Source organism: Alligator mississippiensis, chromosome 5, assembly GCF_030867095.1.
Source record: "Alligator mississippiensis isolate rAllMis1 chromosome 5, rAllMis1, whole genome shotgun sequence".
Lineage (NCBI taxonomy): Eukaryota > Metazoa > Chordata > Crocodylia > Alligatoridae > Alligator > Alligator mississippiensis.
This window is the reverse complement of record NC_081828.1, coordinates 33,125,692-33,147,927: the sequence shown is the minus strand read 5'-3', so window position 1 is coordinate 33,147,927 and position 22,236 is coordinate 33,125,692. Positions and strand designations below refer to the sequence as shown.

General features: G+C 44.1%; 1 protein-coding gene across 6 annotated transcripts in view; it reads left to right on the top strand.

Moving 5' to 3' along the window:
- EVI5 (ecotropic viral integration site 5) overlaps positions 1-22,236 on the top strand; it is a 170,441-nt gene that overhangs the window by 132,432 nt on the left and 15,773 nt on the right. For all 6 annotated transcript variants that reach the window (XM_059728053.1, XM_059728052.1, XM_059728050.1 and 3 more), the window contains one exon: positions 3,014-3,109. In XM_059728053.1, the coding sequence (XP_059584036.1) occupies positions 3,014-3,109 (96 nt within the window). The remainder of the gene's footprint in view (positions 1-3,013; positions 3,110-22,236) is intronic.

Sequence of the window (22,236 nt, the reverse complement as noted above, 5' to 3'; positions counted from 1 at the left end):
AAAGTTTTATGTAGAGACCTGAGCTGCCTTGCTTTCAGAGTGCAGTCTAGGTTTTTATTTTTTCCACTTTTCCGGTGCTCTTGGTGTAAAATTGAGCAGTTTCTGCTTATTATTTATATTAAAAATGGTAGGAAGACTTCCATAGAGGGGACAGTCGAATTTTGAGTTTTGTTTGCTTTTAAAATAGGCTGGACAAATAAATGCTGAGGATAAAGGACGGAATTGACTGTATAATTCTGGCTGCAGAGCTGTTTAATTACTGTTGGATTTAAATATCAGATGTAGAGTATCCAAGAGCATGATGGTAAAGGATATATAATTTTACAGAGTTCAGAAATTGAATCTAAAATACTGACAACTGGTAGGATCTAGAGAGAGAGAGAGAGCCATGTTAGTCTGAAGTCAAGCGGAAGGCAACGTAGGTTGAACTTGCCTTCCGCTTGACTTCATACTAACTTGGCTAACTATCTCTCAACTCATTGGATGGCTGTGTGCTCTGCTGAATGAAATGGCCTGCAATCAATCTGCACAAGATTGTTAGGTGTCATCCTGCCTGGCCTTCTGGGCCTTCTGCCTGATAAGATCTAAGATAAAAAGCATCTTGGAGGCTCCTTTTGTTATGAATGTCACTAAATTTGAAAGCTCACTAGCATGAGCTCAGCCTGCTGATCTTGCCTTCAATTTTCTGGTATCTGTTATGTTATAAATTTAATATTTCATAGGTATCTGTATAAAAAAAACACCCTATAAATACTTTTCACTTTGTGTTTTGTTTTTTTTGAAGAATAAGTAAAACTTCCCTTTCTCTTCACTCCCTAATTGAGTAGCACCACTTTAAAGGGAATTAAACTGAATGTGAGTTGCAACCTGAGTCTGCTGTGAAACGGTGCAAACAAAATGGAGAGGAATTATTTTAAAATAGATTAATTCATTTATTTATACTTTTTAACTTTTAAATCAGCTTTTGATTTTTACTTTCTTCTCATTTATAGTCCTAAATTATCAAAAATGTTTTATACTTTAGCTTTCTAATTGTTTGCAGAAATGTAGACTGTAAATAACCATTAAAAATTTAATGCTTAAACTTCATATTTATTTGACATTAAAAAGGCAAGTTAAAGTACCCCTGAACATCTTTACTGGGACAAAATGATTGATAAGCAAATAACTTCTGCTTTTATAAGAATTAACACTGCATCTTAATATACTTAATAAATCAAACCAGTAACACTTGTGTCATTTAAAACTGTATTTGTTATACAGTTCATTCATTACCAATTTTATTCAAAAGCTCCAGGGCACAAATTATTTAGTTTTAAATTGGGTTGATACTCTGATTTTTTTTTAAAAATGCCATCCTTTAAATTACACCATTCTGTTTATAGCTACTCATTTGTGTGTAAAGAACACATTTTTCTGAGAATTTTAATTGAATTTGTTAAAGTTACAATTATTTAAAAATGAGACCTGCAAGATATCCAATCTCTAATCTTTTTTTGGAAACCTTTTTCTGACAAATGACTGATTTATTCCTTAAGTTTTCATGTATGTAAAGAGGTTGGAGGCAGAGCTGTAATTCATTAAAGTGTAGTAGTGGGTAGAAAATCCAATCTTATCCATTCTATTCAGTTTCTACCTGTTCAGACAGACATTTTCTATAATATACAAAGAGATATAAGGTGCTGATGCCAAAGATGGATGTTACTTTGCTACTAGGGGCACTCCACCATTACTGAAATATTAGTCACTGCTTACTATTGTTTTCAGTGGAACAGAAAACCATGGGGAAGAGGCCAGTCCCATGCACTATGCCTATCAAATTGAAAGGGGAGAGATCTACCACAAGCTTTGGTTCAGTAGGGTGCAAAAGTATGGGTATCTTAATTGATAAGGTTCTAGCACTACAAGCTCTCAAACCTGTACAGCTAAAATCTCTTCTGTACTTGGGAGCTGTGGCTGCCTGTGGTGAAACAAGGCTTGTCAGAGGGCCAGGGTAGATTTTGCACCTTATATACTAATTACATCAGAGAGATATAAGCATCAGCTTACTTCATTGGATGCAAAGAAGGAAAATAAGGCTAGTTCCAGGCTCCTCCCTAACCCCAGCAGTTGCAGGCACTGTTGTGTTTGTGACAGGCAGGGCTGGCCCATTCCATGCTGAGGAGCCTGCGGCTGCAGGGGGCCCCGCAGCCAACGCATTCCACGTTGCCGCTGCCACCGGCTCCATGTGCAGCCTCTCACCACCCCCACCACTGTCGCCGTCACTCCCAGCTTCACATCCACCTACTCACCACCCCCCACTGCTAATGCCACCACTGGCTTCTTTTGCCACTTGCTGCCACCTCCCCCTCTGCCCCCCAGCTGTCGACACTGCCGCCAGCTTCACATCCGGCCACTCGCCCTGCCCCCCCTCCTTCCCCTCGCTGTTGATGCAGCTGCCAGCTTCACATCTGGTTGCTCACTCCTCCCCCACCACCAGGGGGCCCCAAAACGATCTCTTGCAGGGGGCCCCAAAAAATTGTGGCCCAGCCCTGGTGACATGGAAGGTACAGACAGACCGATTCTGTCATACACACTTCAGTGCCTCACCTCCAGATTCTTGTATGCATCACCTTTAGGGTGAAACCCTCCCCTACTTAAACTAGGAATTCCATAGAAACTTCAATTAAAGGGACTTAATGTTTGGCAAGTGTGATTATTCCCTGCCATATATCCCAAAATAAAAGGAAAGTAAAATTTTTCTCAGTTTGACACAGAAAGCAAGATAATGGCTATGTGAATGTAGATGCTTGCTGTTCACTAGAAACTGACAACTAAAATGTTACACAAGGCACTGTACCATCTTTACAGATAACAACTTTTGGTTCCTGCCAGCCTAAGTCAGATTTAAACAAGTGGCTAGAAGTAAAAAGTTCTGTATCCTATATGCTTGAATCATTCAGTCTCTTAAAATAAAACTATATATAACCATGAAGATTATTAATATGGTTTCTTTTGCTCTTAATAAAAACAGAAAGAAGAAGGAAAAATTCAAGGGCAGCTTAATAAATCTGACTCTAACCAGTATATTAGAGAACTGAAAGATCAGATAGCAGAACTGAAGCAGGAGGTAAGTGGTAAAATACTGCCATCTTTGCTCACTTTAAATCCTACTATTTTGTAAGTACAGCAGTCCTTGCTGATTATAATTGACTATTACAGCTTCATTATAACATTCCTTTAACCTAGTATTATAAATATAACATTCTAGTTTTTCTGAACTTAGTCCTTTTTTGGTAAAGTGTAAGGAATCACTATTTGTATTGATTAAATCTTTTACCTAATGATAAATAAATGCTGAGCCTAGGAATTACACATCCATTTTTTCTGAATTTTCATGAGATTATAGGGAAGAATTGAATATGTTGCTGTTATATGCATTAGGCACTGCTATGCTTATAAGGTTAACTCAATTAAACAATACTGCATTGTGCCATCATAGAGTCCATGTGCAGATTTGTGGTATTTACCGTTGTGTGGAAAGGTTTTTTGTATGGTAGTATTACTGAGATTGCTAAAAAGGATGCTTGCTTAATGTCAGTTAACAGATTTCTTAGTTTTAAAAACTGTCAAAACCTTAACCTATGAAATTCCTTTCTTCAGATTTCCTTGATATAATCATGGCAATTTTCTGTTAACTAGAAAGATCAGAAGAGTGTAAAGGCTTATGTAACCCAAACACTGACTGGTTCATTTCAGTTTATCTCATTGTGAAGAAATTTCTTTATCTAAACCCTGTGCAATGGTGCAACATACCCAGTCATCTCTGCTGTTTTGGACTACTTCTGCACACTTTCCAAATACATAGCTTTGATTATCTTAATATCTGAATGGATTGCATTGTTCTACAATATTAACTCTCTCAGTTGCCTTACTGTTCCTGACATTTTTACCTTAAATAATCACATCACTTATACCATGCTGCTGTTCGGGTTTTCATAACGTGTATGTAGTGTACTAGTAGACACCATCTTAAAAGGCTCAGGCTTTTTAAGACCAGTCCCTTGAGGATTATAATATAGTAGTGAATCTTGTAGTGCTCTTTGTACTGTAGATAAAGGACTTCAGTCTCTTGAGCCCATCAGTCCAGCACCTTTAGCAAGCATTAAATTCACTTAAAAATAAATTTAAAATCAATACCCTGCCTTCTTGCATTAAAGAATTGTAATATGTTTAAATGGATACAGTTAACTTCCTTATAATCCCATCTTTCAGCAGTCTTCTTGCTTTCAGAATTTCTGGGATATGTATGTTGTGCAAAACCTTTAGGAGCAGCTAAGGGATAGTGTCTTACTCTGGAAGATTAAACAGTGTACAGGGACAAAAAGGGAGAAGAAACCAATGAATATTAGTTTATCACTTTTTGGACAAGTGTTAGGTGAATACAACTTTCTCTTTATAACTGTCTGGTGAAAGTCAAATGGTTGAGTAACATTTTTGACAAAACCGCACCAGGGTGTAGCAAACTACTAAAGGCAAAAATGGATGTAAGTTAATATGAGTGGCTTAGAATAAGGACGGAGTTTATGGGGTAAATTATAATTACCTAGACTTACCACTGGCGAATCTGTTTAGAAATATATTAATATTAAGCAACTAGAAATACCGTTAGGGTCATATCTTCCCTCAGTTAATGCCAGTTATAGTAGGATGTAAATTTAAAGCACAGCAGCTGTTCCATGAATAATTCCATGTGTGGATTCTTGTTCCAGAATTGGAGGGTATGTCTACACCAGACAATATAGTATGGATTCCCTAGTTGGCTCTGCTTGAGCTTTTTCAGATAGTAGGAGCAGTATAGCATGTTAGCCCAGGTGTAATACTGCACTAACATAGTTCTGTTGCTTTCAGTGCTTGAACTAGCTGGGGTACTTTAACACAATATTACATTGTGATATATACAGTACCCAGAGTGCTTCAATGTATTTCCAAAGTGGGTGGTTAAGTAGGAATCAGGCATTCTTATTGTAGAATAAAAGTGTCCATGCAAGGTGTTATTTGGGAGCAACTAACTGGCAACAATAAGTCTATGTGTAGACAAGCCTTTAGTTCTGTAGAATTAAAGGTGTTAGCAACACAGTTTTTATGTGAATGGCCTTCAAGCCTTTGAATAACTATCTTCCTAAAATCAATGGCAACTTGTTTTTATTCTTCATTATTATAAGGTTGTTATATACTACTAAGTAAATTACTACTAAGTATATCTCAAAAGCTATTTTAAATGAAAGTTTATGCAGGTAGAATATTTTTTACACGATCCCTTTTATTGTGAATTCCCACTTAAATATTTGGTAGCAGTAGGTGATTGAAGACCAGAATACATTTAGTGTATGCATATTAAAACCAGTAGTACTAAGAAGTGTTGAATTAGTCTCTGTTTAACTGCTAAGGAAATAACTTTCCTTGCATTTCTTTTCTTGCAGAAAAAATCTTAAAGCAGGAGTAATATGAAGAATAAAATTGCCTTTTTAGGTCCTCAGTGTTCAAAATTATTTCTTTGTAGAATTGGCAGGTATCCATGAACTATAGCAATTCCTAATAAAACTCTGTACTGAAAGGAAGGGTCCTTTAACTGTGTCACCATTAATGGCTTACACTCTTTACTATTAAGCTAACTGATCTTTTGACTCTACTTCTCCAAAAATTCATAGACGTTAAGAATGAATTTGCAAATTCATCTTCCTGAAGATAGAGCAATGTTGTACATGACAGGTTGACCACAACCTCTCAAACAGCTTGAATGGTCACAGGGGATTAGGCAGAATTCATGGAATCTATGTGAAATTACCTCTAAGTGCACATTATTGATAATAAGCTACACATAAAGTGAAAGCAAAAGCCATACATATAAAAAACCTGAGGTAGATTTTTCAGATAGCATAAAGTGGCTACCCCAACTGACTTCAGTTTAACTATGCCAGCTATCATCATCAGAGACTCTGGTTCAGTGTGTCTTCAGTGGGCTTCAGGTGGAATAGAGACACAAGCATAAGTGCTTATTGTTTGTTTTAGTTTAGCTTCCCCCCCCCTCCAAACTAGTAACAATATTGAAGTGTTTACCACAGGAAATCTAGGTAAAAAATCATTTTATAGTGGAAAAGTAGTTGGTCTAACAGAGGATTTCAGTACATGAGATTATGGACTAAATCATTTTAAAGCAGCTCTAGGATTTACCATGTGTAGTAGGTATCCAGAAGCATAGCCAGGTGGCTCTGCATCCTGGGCAGCTGTGCAATGCTTGGTGCAGCACCGATTGTTGTGCTATCAATTGCAGCACTGTGATTAGCCCCAGCTGTGGTAGTGGATATTTCTGCACCCATCACCCCACCCAGGACCCCCCTCTCACAAAGGCAGCTCCCAGAACTAGCCTTATTGTTATCCACCACCTAGATATTGGTGTTGACTGAAAAAATGAATATTTAGAACAGGGGTGACAAACCTCTGACACAGATCCCACAGTTGGCATGGGCAGCCTCTGTATGTGGCACATTGCAGACTGGGGAAGGGACAGGCAGTACAGCAGCAGATGGGGAAAGCAGAGCAGTGGATCAGGCAGAGGAAGGGCGTTGGAGTGGCAACTGGGGAGCTCACAAGGCTTATTTTGCAGCATTCCTGTCAAAAACGTTGGCTATTTCTGATCTAGAACTACTTCATTTTAATACCAGATTCTAAATACCATCATATTAGGGCTCCTGTTAACTGAAACCTGAACTTCTGGTCTGGAACTCCTTATGGACCATTCTTTTGAAATAATAGTCATCTTTATACTTCATCTCCAACTGTTTTCTGGGGTTTTTTGATTGCCATTAGTGAGCCAGAACAGTTATTGAGCTTACTGCATTATTTGGTATTTGCCCGTCCTGCATTTTTTTCTGTAGATCAATCTTCCAGGCTCCCAATCCATAGATATTTTACTTAATTTACTTTATGCTACCTAAGCCAGAACATTGCTCTCATTTGGGGTGGGGAAAAGAGGAGGTGTCCCTCAACCACCTCATCCTGTAAGAACTCACCAATAGCACTGTCTGGATCCCTGCAGGGGCAATGCATATGACCAGGACAGGACAAGCCCTTTAGGAAGTCATCTTCTTTGTTTCTTTCCTGTGCTGATAAAAGCAAGGACCTCAGAGGATCCTAAGAGATCTCCTCTATGAGGTTCTGATCTACTAGTATAAAAGCTTATCAGAGAGCTGGAAATCTAATGGCGTCAAGTCTCAGACCTCAAAACTACAACTTAGCAGACTACAACTATGCTAACTACAACTTAGCATAGTAGTCTCCAAAGAGGTCTGCAAAACATCCAGTTGGCAGTCTCCGCACATTTCACCAAGTCCTACCAGATGTGATGTTTTCGAAGTCTGAATTTGGTTGACAGATCTATGGTCTCTCCTAACTTCACTCTTTTACTTTTCCGTCTTTCTTAGCAAGAGTGAGGTACAAAAAGTGTTTCTACAGATGACAGACTTCTGATCTCTAAGGAAATAGATCATTTGAATGAATGCTACAAGATTTCTTATAAGAGGAAGCCTCTGGTTTGTATTTAATCCCATCTGGGTGCATTGTGGAAGTATCTTGACTGAAACTGTAGTGCAGATCCAGGGCTTATTTGGGAGGGCTGTACAGAAGGGTATGAAATACTAAGTTTAGGATGCTGTGGAGAAAGAGTAACTCACCAGTCCAGTGTCAAGACCAGGCTGTGGTTTTAAGAAGTCTTATGTGCAGTAAATTCAAATTATTTGTCCTTCCCTGTTGTTGGGTAAAACACACCCACATGCAGGAAACTGGCAAGATACCATAGAAAACTGAACTGATTACACACATTGTCAAATACACAGGTAATGGAACTGAAAAATGTACAAGTTTTTTCTAATCTTTCAATTGCAATAATTTAGTTATAAATAGACAAATTATTTTTAATACTTGAATTTTCTTATAAATTGGTATCCTTCTGTTTCCTTTACATCTAGCCAGTAATTTCATTTGTATGCTGGATTATAAATTGGCATTTTTACTTTGGTTTTCAACTCCCAGAGTACAAGAACACTGGAGACATGGTCAATATTATGGATCTCTTCTCTTTGTACAAATATCTTTCCTAAGAGAACACAAAGAAGTTCATCTAAAGAGTACTTGAAAATACCCATAATTTTTAGTTGTTCAGTTGTGGCAAGGTTTATTAAAAACTGGTATCTTTAAATTCTTCACAGCAAATAAAATTTTACTCAAACAATTAACTAGTACACAAATTACTCACAAATGTCTAACCCAAGTATTCTCCCCATTTAGTCATTTCACTTGCCATAGCTTGTTAAGAGTCTATAGTCAAGCATTAATTCTGCTGTGCATCAAACAAATACCACTTTAAACTCTTTACAGGACAGCCAATCATGTTCTGTCCTTTAACTATTTTCTAGGTGAGCAGTGCAGCTGCAGGAATGAACTGTGTATAGGGAAGTAAAGATGGCCAATTATTCTACTTCAGAATTTTTTCCCTTAAAACCTCTACTGTAAAAAGCACTTGTGTAAATTCAATCTGCTGTTTACAGAGTAAACTTACATGAGTGCTTTTTAGAGTATGAATGCAATACACTTATTCCTCCTGGTCAGGTCACTTTATTGGGCATCTAGTTTTATAAGTTGACTCCTTAAAGATTTAGTGTTGCGGGTTGGAATTGTAGTGTAAAAATCTACTTGTATTTTGGATTGTCCCTTGTTCAGACCTGAATATCCTTCAGCACTATTAACAGCCTCTAGACTTGGCCATTAGACATATTATTTTCAGCAGTGCAAAGCCTGTTCCCATTTCCTTCTTCCCTTCCAAGTCTTTCCTGCCTGAAAAAGTCTCCAGTTTCCTCCTATGCTCTTATTATTAGGGTTACTTCAAGGGACTGTCCCCTTCTAACTTAGATCATAAAATGGGGCAGCAATTATTTCGGCTGCAGGGCCGCTTAATGAGTTTTAGTGAGGCAGCAAAGGTAGCCCTGCCCCTTGGCAGGTGCCCTGCCCCCTGGTCGCCATCTTGTAACCAGAAGTCTTGCACCCAAACCCCTGACCTTTGCCACTGGAAGTCTCCCCCCTTGCCCAGGAAGTACTCCTTTTGGCGGTGGGGTTTCCTTGTATATTGTGTGTGGGGTGTGAGCGCGGTGCAGGTGTAGGAAGAGTGTGTGGGTGTGGGGTGTATGTGGGTGTGGTTGAGGTGTGGGGCTTGTGGGACTGCTGGATATGTGTGTGGGGTGTGGGTATATTGCAGGGGGTATGTGGAGGGGGTATGGGTGGGGTGTATATGTGGGAGTGTGGGATGTGTAGAACTTGCATGTGTATGTGGGTATGATGGGGTGCAGTGTGTGAGGGGATGTGTGTATATAAGTGTGGGTATATGTGTGGATGTGTGTAGAGGGTGTGGGGGGTTTTGTGGTTGAGGTGTTTCTGTGTATGGGCATGGTGGGAGTTGGGGTGTGAGTATGGTGGGGGTCAGGGTATGGGTATGTGTGTGGGATGTATATGGTGAGGTGTGTGGGTGGGGTGTTTGGGACTGTTGGATGGGTATAGTGGGGGGTAGGGTGTGTGAAGGGGCATGGGTGCATGCCTGTATTGTGGGTGGGTTGGGTGTGTGTGCACACGTGGGGGGCTCCCCCCCTGCTTGCTGTTTGCGATGTGGCTGAACCCAGCCCCTCCATGGATGGGGGAAGGGCAGGGGGATCAGCGCTGCCTGCTTGGCTCACAGCGTGCTGCAAAGGGCACCAAAGCAGTTGCCGCTGTTGGGTAGCAAGAAAAGCCCCTGTGAGAGGGGAGGGGTGGCAGAGAGCTGAGCCTGGCACCACCAGGTCTCTTGGTCTCTGTCCCACACCTGCCTGGTGGGGCTGCAGCAGAGGCTTCTGGTGCTGTTGCTTCTATCTCATGTGCCTGCCTGGTGGGGCTGCACCAAGTTCACATTGGCTCCTGCTCCTGCTGCTGCTCCCCCCCCCCCCCCCCCGCCTGTCCCATGCCTGCTCCACAGGGCGTTGTGAGCAGCCAAGCTCCTTCATGCCCATCCTCGCTTCATCCACATGCTCCCCTGCCCAGCATGAGCAGGACCTGAGTGAGCTGCTGGCAGAGCCCACTCCACTCCCCTCGATGTTGTAGCTTCCCCTCCCTATTTGCTGCCCAGAGTGCTCCAGCAGGCACAGGAGGAGGAGTTGCTAGAGGCTGGGGGAGCCCAGCAGTTCTCTTGGTGGCGGCGGCAGCAGCAGCAGCATCCTTGCTCAGAAGCTGTGCCTGCTGGCAGGGCTGGTGCCCTCCAGCAAGAGAGGCTGGGAGCACAGTGTTCTCTGCCCCAGCCAGGACTTGGCCTCATGCAGAGCACACCGGAGACAGCCACCAACGAGGCCTGATGCAATTAATTACTGGGTGCCTCCCTGCAAGCCAGATCCAATCAGCTAGCAGGCCGGATGTGGCCTGCGAGCCGTATTTTGCTCACCCCATCATAAAAGAAGCTTTGTTAACCCTGTTGGTAGTAGTGGTTAAATTCACAGGACTGATTCCCTTACTTGTGTCCCTAAGGAAGTAATAGATAATGAGCTGTACATTTTAAACAGTAATAATATGCTCTACGTTGATATGGTTACTCTGTTCCTGCTGATGTATTTAATTGGCACTAATATGCTTGCAATGTAAGGTTTCTATTCTCATAGTTAACTGATTTATTAAACCACTTCTTTCCCTTGGATGCTAGCATATAAGTGATACTGATAGTCAGCCTTAACTCTAATTGTATAATTATCAGATAGTGTAAGAGATGGTTACCTTGTAAATCACATGGGAACTTTGGCCATGTGTAGACAAAATGAGAGACATGTTTGCACAACACTTTAAAGTGGGCTAAATGCTTTTGCACCGTTTTAATGGTGTCAGTGTTTGCATACTTCGGCAGCATATTGCGCATTAATTCCAGTTGCTGTAGGAAATTCGGCAGCATAATGTGCCTTATATGACTTGGGGTGCAGCAAACTAAAACTCATAGATTCATAGCTGCTAGGATCAGAAAGGACCTCAACAGATCATCAAGTCTGACCCCCCTGCCTAGGCAGTAAAGAGTGCTGGGATCAGATGACTGCAGCCAGATGCCTATCCAGCCTTCTCTTAACAACCCCCAAGGTAGGGGAGAGCACCACCTCCCTTGGAAGCCCATTCCAAATTTTGGCCACCCTTACTGTGAAAAGTTTTTCCTGGTATCTAGCCTAAATCTGCTCTGTCAGTTTGTGACCATTGTTCCTTGTTACCGCAAGAGGTGCCCTGGTGAACAGAGCATCTCCAATCCTTATCTACATTCCCCTAATGAATTTGTAGGCACCCACAAGATCACCTCTCAGCCTTCTCTTGTGGAGGCTTAAGAGGTCCAGGTCCCTCCGTCTCTCCTCATAGGACTTGTTCTGTATAAGCCCCTAACCATGCGAGTGGCCCTCCTCTGGACCCTCTCAAGTCTATCAACATCCTTCTTGAAGTACGGTATGCAAAACTGGATGCAGTACTCCAACAGCAGTCTGACCAATGCTGCACAGAGGGGAAATATCACCTCTTTGGTTCTATTTGTCACGCATCTGCTGTTGTATGATAAAGTACGGTTAGCTTTGCTGATGATTTTGTCACACTGACGACTTGTGTTCATCTTGGCGTCCACTATGACTCTCCGAGACCCCTTTGCACTTCTGTGCTGCTGAGAGGGGCACTTCCTAGACAGTAGGTGTGCTAGATATTTTTGTGTCCTACATGCAGCACTCTGCATTTGTCATTGTTGTACTGCATCCTATTGTGTACTGCCCACTTTTCTAACCTGTCCAGGTCTGCCTGCAATCGTTCCTTACCCTCCGGAGTGTGCACTTCACCCCACAATTTAGTCTAGTCTGCAAACATGGAGAGTACACATTACACCCACATCCAAGTCATTGATGACAGTATTGAAGAATACAGGTCCAAGGACCGAACCCTGCGGGACCCCACTACCTACATCCTTCCAGGCTGATACAGACCTGTCTACTACCACTCTCTGGGTGCGACCGCTAAGCCAATTTGCCACCTACCAGACCATGTAAACATCAATGGCACAACTTCTTAATTTATTTATGAGAATGAGATGAGATACTGTATCAAAGACCTTGCTAAAATCCAAGAAAATGACATCCACCTCTACTCCTGCATCTAAGCATTTTGTGACTGTCATAAAATGAAACCAGATTGGTCAGGCATGATCTGCCTGCTACAGATTCATGCTGGTTACCCTGCTGGACTCCCACAGATATGGTCCTTCATAATCTTTTCAGAGACCTTTCCAAGGATGGAGGTGAAACTGACTGGCCTTTAATTACTCAGATCCTCCTTCCTCCCCTTCTTGAAAATAAGGACCACATTGGCCCTTTTCCAGTCTTCTGGGACCTGCCCAAGTGCCACGAGTGCTCAAACAGCCATGCCAGTGGTTCTGCTATGACACTAGCCATTCATTCAGTACTCTTAATGCAGCTTATCCGGGCCTGCTGATTTGAACACATCCAGTCCATCCAAGTGACTCTGCACCAAGTCAGTGTTGACAGTTGGTGGGCTGGTGTCCCTCTGATGTCCATCTAAGAACCCATTAAGAGACTTATCTTGAACCCTGTTCAAGAACACTGGGGCAAAAGACTCATTGAATAGCTCAGCCTTGTCCCCCCTGTCTGTCACTAATTGCTCCTGCTTGTTCAGTAGGGGTCCTGTGCTGCCCTGTACCTTCCTTTTACTACCTACAGGCCTAAAAAAGGACTTTTTGTTGTCTTTAATTTGCATTGCCAGCCTCGGTTCTGTAGTTGCTTTGGCCTTTCTAACTACCTCCCTGCAAGTGCAGGCCAAGTAAGTATACTCCTCCTTGGTAGCTTCCCCCTGCTTCCAACCCCCTATATGCCTTCTTTTTTGCCCTTAAGCTCCCCTGGATTTCCCTGTTTAGCCAAGCAAGTTTTTTGTCTCCCTTCCCCCTTTTCCTTTGTACTGGGATCATCTCCCTCTGTGCCCAAAGGATCTCTTCCTTTAGGAATGACCACCCTTCCTGGACTCCCATCTTGCCAATATTCCTATCGTGCAGAGCATCATTGACTAGACTCATAAGCACACTGCAGTTAGCTTTCCTAAAGTCAAGCACTTCCACCCGACTACTTATCTTACCCACCCTGCACTCTATGGTGACATTGATTGATTGGTGGTCCCTATCCCCAAGATGACCATGAATCTGCAGCTCCCCTACCAGGTCATCCCCCATAGCCAACACCAAGTACATAGATTCATAGATGTTAGGGTCGGAAGGGACCTCAATAGATCATCGAGTCTGACCCCCTGCATAAGCAGGAAAGAGTGCTGGGTCTAGATGACCCCAGCTAGATACTCATCTAACCTCCTCTTGAAGACCCCCAGGGTAGGGGAGAGCACCACCTCCCTTGGGAGCCTGTTCCAGACCTTGGCCACTCAAACTGTGAAGAAGTTCTTCCTAATGTCCAATCTCAATCTGCTCTCTGCTAGCTTGTGGCCATTGTTTCTTGTAACCCCTGGGGGCGCCTTGGTGAATAAATCCTCACCAATTCCCTTCTGTGCCCCCGTGATGAACTTATAGGCAGCCACAAGGTCGCCTCTCAACCTTCTCTTGCGGAGGCTGAAAAGGTCCAGTTTCTCTAGTCTCTCCTCGTAGGACTTGGTCTCTAGGCCCTTAACCATACGAGTGGCCCTTCTCTGGACCCTCTCCAGGTTATCCGCATCCTTCTTGAAGTGTGGCGCCCAGAATTGCACGCAGTACTCCAACTGCGGTCTGACCAGCGCCCTATAGAGGGAGGGTATCACCTCCCTGGACCAATTCGTCATGCATCTGCTGATGCACGATAACGTGCCATTAGCTTTTCTGATGGCTTCGTCACACTGCCGGCTCATGTTCATCTTGGAGTCCACTAGGACTCCAAGATCCCTTTCCACCTCTGTGCCACCCAGCAGGTCATTCCCTAGGCTGTAGGTGTGCTGGACATTTTTCCTCCCTAGGTGCAGCACTTTGCATTTCTCCTTGTTGAACTGCATTCTCTTGTTTTCTGCCTACTTGTCCAACCTATCCAGGTCTGCCTGCAGCTGTTCCCTGCCCTCCGGCGTGTCCACATCTCCCCATAGCTTTGTGTCATCTGCAAACTTGGACAGAGTACATTTCACTCCCTCGTCCAAGTCACTGATGAAGACATTGAAGAGTATCGGTCCAAGGACCGAGCCCTGCGGGACCCCACTGCCCACACCCTTCCAGGTCGAAACCGACCCATCTACCATGACTCTCTGGGTGCAACCCTCCAGCCAATTCACCACCCACTGGACTGTGTAGTCATCCAAGTCACAGCCTCTTAACTTGTTCACCAGTGTGGGGTGGGATACCGTATCGAAGGCCTTCCTGAAGTCTAAGTATACGACATCCACCCCTCCTCCTGTGTCCAGGCGTTTCGTAACCTGGTCATAAAAAGAGACTAGATTGGTCAGGCACAATCTGCCTGCCACGAACCCGTGCTGGTTTCCCCTCAGCATAATTTGTCCTGCCGGGCTCTCACAAATGTGAGCCTTGATAATTTTTTCAAAGACTTTGCCAAGGATGGAGGTGAGACTGACTGGCCTATAGTTGCCTGGATCCTCCTTCCTCCCCTTTTTGAAAATGGGGACCGCGTTGGCCCTTTTCCAGTCCTCCGGGACTTGGCCCGTGTGCCACGAGCGTTCGAATATTCCCGCCAGTGGCTCTGCAATGATGTCGGCCAGTGCCTTCAGCACCCTCGGATGGAGCTCATCCGGGCCTGCCGACTTAAAGGCATCCAGTTCTTCCAAGTGACTGCACCATCTCAGGGTCTACACATGGAAGTCTGGTGCCTTGCTGCTGCCTCTCTACAACACCAGTGAGAGACTTGTCGTGCCCCTCGCTTAGGAACACTGAGGCAAAGAACTCGTTGAGGAGTTCAGCCTTGTCCCCCCTGTCTGTCACCAATTGTTTCTGCCCATTTAGCAGGGGTCCTATTCCTCCCTGGGTCTTCCTTTTACTCCCTATATATCTAAAAAACAATTTCTTGTTGTCTTTTACTTGGGTTGCCATCCTCAGCTCCATGGTAGCTTTGGCCTGCCTAACTGCCTCCCTACAAGCACGAGCAGAGGAGGTATATTCGTCTTTGGTGATCTCTCCCTGTTTCCACTTTTTATGTGCTCCCCTTTTGGCCCTTAGGCTGCCCTGGATTTCTGTGGTCAGCCAGGGAAGCCTCCTGGCCCCTTTCCCTTTTTTGCCTCGCTCGGGGATCGTCTTGCTTTGTGCCCGAAGGATCGTTTCCTTAAGGCACAGCCACCCTTCTTGGGCTCCCATCCCTTCAAAACTCCTACTCTGCAGCGCGTCCTTGACTAATCGCCTGAGTTCACTGAGATCAGCTTTCCTAAAGTCTAGCACATTCACCCTACTAGTTACCTAACCTACTCAACATCTTATGGTGAATTCTATTATTAGGTGATCACTGTCCCCCAGATGGCTACCGATCTGGAGGTCCCCTACCATGTCATCCCCCATTGCCAATACCAGATCCAGTATGGCATTTCTCCTAGTGGGACCGTGTACCTCCTGTGTCAGGTGAAGGTCCTATACACAGGTTAGAAACCTTTGTGAGCGGTGGGACTTTGCTGTCTGTGACTCCCAGCAGATGTCCGGGTAGTTTAGGTCCCCCATGACTACCGCCTCTTTAGCTTTTATGGTCTCCGAGAATTGCCTCAGGAGCCCCGAATCTCTTTCTTCCCCTTGATATGGGGGTCTGTAGCAGACCCCTACCACCAGATCCCTTTCTCCTTGCCCCCCATGTAGCCTAACCCACAATCCTTCTACTTCCTCATCCTTGGATTCTGTCTTGATGAGGGTTGATGTATATTGCTCACTGACATAGAGCGCAACCCCTCCCCCTTTCTTCCGCACCCTGTCCTTTCTGTACAATCTATAGCCTTCAATATGTACTGACCAGTTGTGGGATGAATCCCACCAGGTTTCTGTTAGCCCCACTAAGTCATAGGTGTTTAGTGCAAGCAGGAGCACTAGTTCATCCTGCTTGTTTCCCATGCTCCTAGCATTAGTATATAGGCACTTGAGCCCTGCGACTGGTGCCTTTGCTGCCCCCCCGCTCCGAGTCCCAAGGGGCCCATTGTTTCTTACCGTCTCGTTTCTTACCTGTGCCGTAGTGCTGGCCTCCCCATGGCTTTCAGTTTCCCAATGCTCTCTTTCTTCAGGCTGGGCTGTCCTTGTGGGTGCCACATGGTTTGGTGGTCCACAGCTTCCCCTGCCCTCATATTCCTCTCCCCCCGACGAGCCTAGCTTAAAGCCCGCTGGAGGAGATCCGCCAACCTAGAAGAAAACACACGCTTACCTTTGGGGGACAGGTGAAGCCCATCCCAGCTGAGCATGTCCCTCGTTGTAATGTGCGGGTCGTTGTCCAGGAAGCCAAAGCCTGCCTCGAGACACCACTGCCGAAGCCGCCAGTTGGTTTCTCGGATGCAGTTCTCATGCCGTCTTCCGCGTCCGTTCACTGGTAGGATGGAAGAGAATACCACCTGCGTACCGAACTCCTTCAGCACGCCACCCAGAGCACTGTAGTCCACCATCAGGTGATCAGGGGTTCTCCTGGCCGCATCATTAGTACCCACATGGACTAGGACCATGGGGTAGTAATCAGTGGGCTTGATCCTGGCCTGGATTACCTCCGTCACATCCCAAATCTTTTACACTAAGACATTCCCCCTAGTGGGACAGTATACACCTGCGTTAGGTGAAGGTCCTGCACACAAGAACCTATGTGAACGGTTGGATTTGGCTGACTGCTCCTCCCAGCAGATGTCAGGGTAATTTAAGTCCCCCATGACAACCACATCCCTAGACTGTACGACCTCTCAAGAATTCCAAGTCTAGCTTTTCCTCTTGGTGTGGTGGTCTGTAGCAGACCCCGCAACCCCCACGAAGTCCCTTTCCCCTCAATCTCTGTGCATCCTAACTCACAATGCCTCAACTTCCTTCTCCTCTGATCCCATTTTGATTAGGGTAGATGTATAATGCTCCTTTACATAGAGACCCACTCCATCCCCCTTCCTCCCTACTCTGTCCCTTCTGTACAATCTGTAGCCCTCAGTGTGTACCTCCCAGTCATGGGTAGGGTCCCACCAGGTTTCCATTAGCCCCACTAGATCGAAGTTATTGTCTGCAAGTAGAAGTGCGAGTTCTTCCTGCTTGTTCCCCATCCTCCTAGCATTAGTATAGAGGCACTTGAGCCCTCCGAATGGTGCTTTTGGTGCCATGCTGTTCTGATGCCCAATGGGCCCCTTAGTACTTACCTGGGATGTACTGTTGCGTGTCTCTCAGTTTGTAGGTTCTAGACTCTCTCCATCTCCTGCCTCCCCATCCCCTGTCGAACTTAGTTAAAAGCCTGATGTAGGAGGTCAGCCAACCTGCAAGACAAAAGACTCTTATCTTTTGTGGAAAGAATGAAGCCCATCATGTCACAGGACGTCCCTTGTGCAGAAGTGCAGATCGTAGTCCAGGAAGACAAAACCCGCACAAAAACCTTGTCTAGAACACAGCACACAAACCACAACACCAAACAGCAAAGGCAGACTCCTTTTGAGGAGTTTTAGTTTGCTGTCTCTACAGCCTTGGAGCGAACCACCAGGCTCCATGCAGCTCCATGGCTCTGCAGGAAGCCCTGCAGGTGGCTTGACAGCAGCCCGGGAAAGCAGCTCTGCCCAAGAAAAGCAGCGATCCTGATCTCACGCCCTCTCCCCCCACCCCTACCCCCCTGAGCCTGCTTGCCTGCCTAAGGTGTGCAGGGGCCCGGTGCTTCCTTCCATGGCTGCGATGGCCCCCAGGACTGCCCAAGCCAGGTGCCTGCAGGCGGTGCCATGTGTGGGGGGCCACAGCTGCCACAGAGGGAAGCACCAGCCCTTCCCTGCAGCCCAGGGCCCACTTTTCCCACCAGCAGCTCACTCTCCCCGCTCTGCCAGAGAGGCAGGTAAGTCAGTGGGATGTGTGCACAACATGGGGGTTTAATCAGCCCTAAATTGAAGCAGTGTTTTTGAAAACCCACTGCTTCAATTTTGGACCTCCATTTTGTCTACACACGCCCTTTGAGGCTAAATACAGACATTTGGGGAGGTTAAATCAGGTTCAAAATGGCCGCCCACTTTAAATTTAGCTTGTCCCAGTGCTGGCCTTACGTTTATGGACCTAATCTCAGCAACCAGAAATCAATCTAAGCCTGTAGCTGTACAGAAGTTCCATGTGCACAAACCAGTTTAAAAATTGTGAAACATGGTTTAAGATAAACCTGGATCCATGTAGTATCAAACTTACTTGATTTAGGTTAAAACCAGTGCATGGAATTACTGTATGCTTTCCCTGCGCAGCCCCAGGCCTGGGAAAACCAAGCCCCAAGGCTGTGCATTTCACCCCCCACCCCTTGCATTAGGCTGTTTTTTGCTCCCTGGTTTCCTGGCCCCTTGTCCACTGCTACTAGCCAGTCCTCCCCGGCCTCCGTCCCACAGGCCACTCCGGGTGCAGCTGCTTTTATCAGTGTTCGCCACTGCCAGAGCTGAGCAAGTAAGTCCTGGTGGGGAGAGGGGTGGGAGGGATGGAGTTGTAAGTTCACTAGGAGGGTCGGGGCCTAAAAATAGCCAGTGGTCCCCCCCAAACCCCACTGGATCCTGCAAGATCCTCTGATCCCACCAGACCCTCCCAGATCCCAGCAACACTGTATGGGTCGCACCTGCCCCCCCCGCCCCCAGTCTGCTTGCCCCCCAACTGCTCTGCTAGCCCCCCATCCCAACTTACCTGGTATCAGGCTGCCATTTTGAACAGGTTTACCTTCCCCCCTTCTCCCCCAAATGTCTGTGCTTAGCCCGAGTAGCAATAAATTTACTGGGGACCATGATTCTAAGCATACAGTGTGAATGCAACTTTTGCCACACGTTTTTTACCTTCAAGTAGATATCCTGATAACTTCCTGCCACCTTTAGTAAAAGGTAATCTATTAAAAAGATGCATGGAAGGGTTGGGCTTGAACTGAGTAAAGCTGCATTACAGGCAAACTAAGCATCTTAGAAATTTAAACTATCCAGCCTAATGTATAATCACATACTCAAACTACAGTAGCAATTTCATGGAATCTGTTTTTTACCGCCTCTGCACTTTTTATTCACACTGAGTGGATTTAAATTATTTATAAACTGCCTACATTTTGGTTCAGTTTTATGCACTGCTCTTTGTACATTTAGTCGTTTTGTACATATTACACAGCAGCTGTCTGCACTTCCTGCTGTATGTTGCAAGGCTTATGCCACCTAGATTACAGGAGTGAAACAAAAGATTAGAATTGACATGCTTACCCGCAAAGACCACAAGATACCTTTGGAGACCGAAGCAAATTTAAGAATAGTGGTTTTTAGTCTCAGATTTTGTGATTTAGGGCTGAATTACTTAATTGGAATTTGTTGTGCATGTGAAATTGTGTTTAATATACATTTTTTTGTAATATTTTTTAGCTGTTTCAGTGGCACAAATCATTTTTAATTAAATGGCAAAACAGCAATCATTCACACAGTAGAAAACACAACATTTTATTTACCTAATTGCATTTTTATACTATTTATTTATATTTGTGCAGCATCTCAAATGTGTCAGTTTATTCTCTCTGCAGTTTTCATGCCCACATATTAGACTCTGCCTTACCTTGTCCTCTAAGAGCAGGTATCTTCCTGAGAAGGTTTAATAGTCTATCTACCACAGTGAGCTGGCTTTGTGGGGATAATAAGTTGTATTACATCCAAGGATGCACAGTGCCAGAAGTTCAGTGCCTTTCCCAATACAGGGGTTGGTCCACACCAGTGAGGGGACCTTTCTGGCAGGCATGCCACAGATTTAGCCCTACACCCTCCCCAAGTGCCACTCTGATCCCCTTTCACTGCCTGATTGGCTGCTAAGCTTTCTGCTCCTAAGCTTTCTGCTCCCTGCCCTATTTGTCACTATGCTGCCTGTCCCTTCTTCAATCTGCCATGTGCTTCAAACAGAAGCTGCTTGTGCTATACGTGGTGCAGGCTGGCCTTGCCTGGCCTGCACAGTGTAGTTGGCTTTCATAGTATTTTGGAACATTATGCAAAAATGCATAGATTTAGAAGGATACATGGTAAGAATAATAGGATTGTGCTGCATGTTTGAGTAGACAGGGGCAGGCAATTATTTTGGGCAGAGGGCCGCTTGCTGAGTTTTGGCAAGCCATCGAGGGCCGCATGACAGGCAGCCCATGGCAGATTCATATTAATTTTCTAAACTTTTTAGGGGCCCCGCGGGCCAGATAGAATGGCCTGGCAGACCACATCTGGCCCCCAGGCCACATTTTGCCCACCCCTGGAGTAGTAGCTCTTTTTGAAAGTTGCAAATAAATTGTCACTGTAGTTATATAAGGATCTGTTTTATTAAAACCCCAAGTTCAAGAAATGTAACAGCTGATGATTCCATCAAACACCAGACAGTGAGTTCTTGCTCTTAAGGCACTACTCTGAAGCTCTTGTCTGCAGTTGCACTGTTTTTATGTATGTATGATACAAATTTTAATTTACAAGATGTAATGCGATAAACAAGAGACTCTCAGTCCGCCTTTGAAGCTTAAGTTTCTGACTCCAGGATTTCAGTCATGGCAGCTAGCAATTTTATACGTTATCACTGAGGACGGTGAGCATGACTGTTGAAAAATCTGTTTAAAGTTTTAATTTTTTAAACAGAGTATTTCTCTAGGCTGGTAGTTAAGAACAACTTCTGGACCTCCAACTGGAGAACAGTCTAACAGTGAAATTTATACAAAAGAGTTCTTTCATCTTTTGTAAAAATAGTCCTTGGTTACTTACAATTTTTAAGGGTTTACTTCCCCAATAAAATAGTTTAAATGCAGATTGTGTTTTCTTGCAGACAGAAATCACTTAACATCTTTAGTCTACATAAATAGCTGTTGCTGTCCACTTAAGTATTATTTATAACAATAGTAATAGTTTTTTGGGGGCAATTTTGAATCTTTCAGTTCCTAAGTTAAGAGTGATTTCTGTTTGGAAGACTTTGTAGATCCTCGTGTGTTTTCTAAGAGTTCAGGGTAGTTGCATGTTTATAAATGCCTTTATCTTAAAATTGGAAGGACCAAGATACTTTAGAAGCTTCTGGTATTTTCTGTCCTACATACCTTGGCACTCGAGGGAACATAAATGATGAATAAATGAAGAACTCAATTGAGCTAACAGCAAAGTTTAACAAACATCGCTTAATTTATAAGGAATGCCAGTTGAAGCAAGGCAAATGGTTCTGAATTGTGCTGCCTTTTTTTCTTCATGCCCTTTATTCCTGTTTTCAGATTTGTTGTTTGCGATAGTTAAAACATGACCACAGTGATTGTCTTTAGAATAAATGGTCAACTGCTTAGTTCTTTACTTTGTTCACTATTGCAGCATTAGTACAAGCTATCAAGGCCCAAAATAGATTTATTTTCATTCAAGGAGTACTTTAATGTTGTGCTTTTACAAATTGGACGATCCCAAAATATTAGAGAAGAAGTAAGGATGGAAGCTGGCTTTTTAGGTCTTGAGTCTTGAACATGTTTCCTATGTTCTAATGAAAATGGAAATCCCAGTGCATGGTTTCCATTCCGTTCGAAATGATTAAAGATGTGTACTTTTTAGCAATCTGTTTTATAGAAACCATAGAGAAGTAGGGCAGAAGGGACGTCAAGAGGTCTTCTAGTCTAACTCCCTGCTTGAGGCAAGAAAGGTGTTGTGTCCCATACAGGGATCAAACCTATGACCCTAGCAGTATTTATGTAGAGTATCGTAGAAAAAGGTAATAAGATGGCTAATAGGAACATTACCCTAAAACCATTTCAGTGCTATCTTAGAAAATGTTTTGGTGAAATTTATTTAGAGGGAAGTTAACTGTATCCTAAATCTTTGTGTAGATAAAGTAGATAAAAATGGTTTAAAAAAAGAGCTATTTCCTATTTTCAACACATAAGAAACTTGTTTCTTTCAAATAACTAGTGGCCACTCAGTTCATTACTCTTTCCACTCCCACTCACATATGATATATCATAGAATTGATCTGATACTATGTTCTAAGAACCTAATGCAGCCAGTGACAGATTCTGA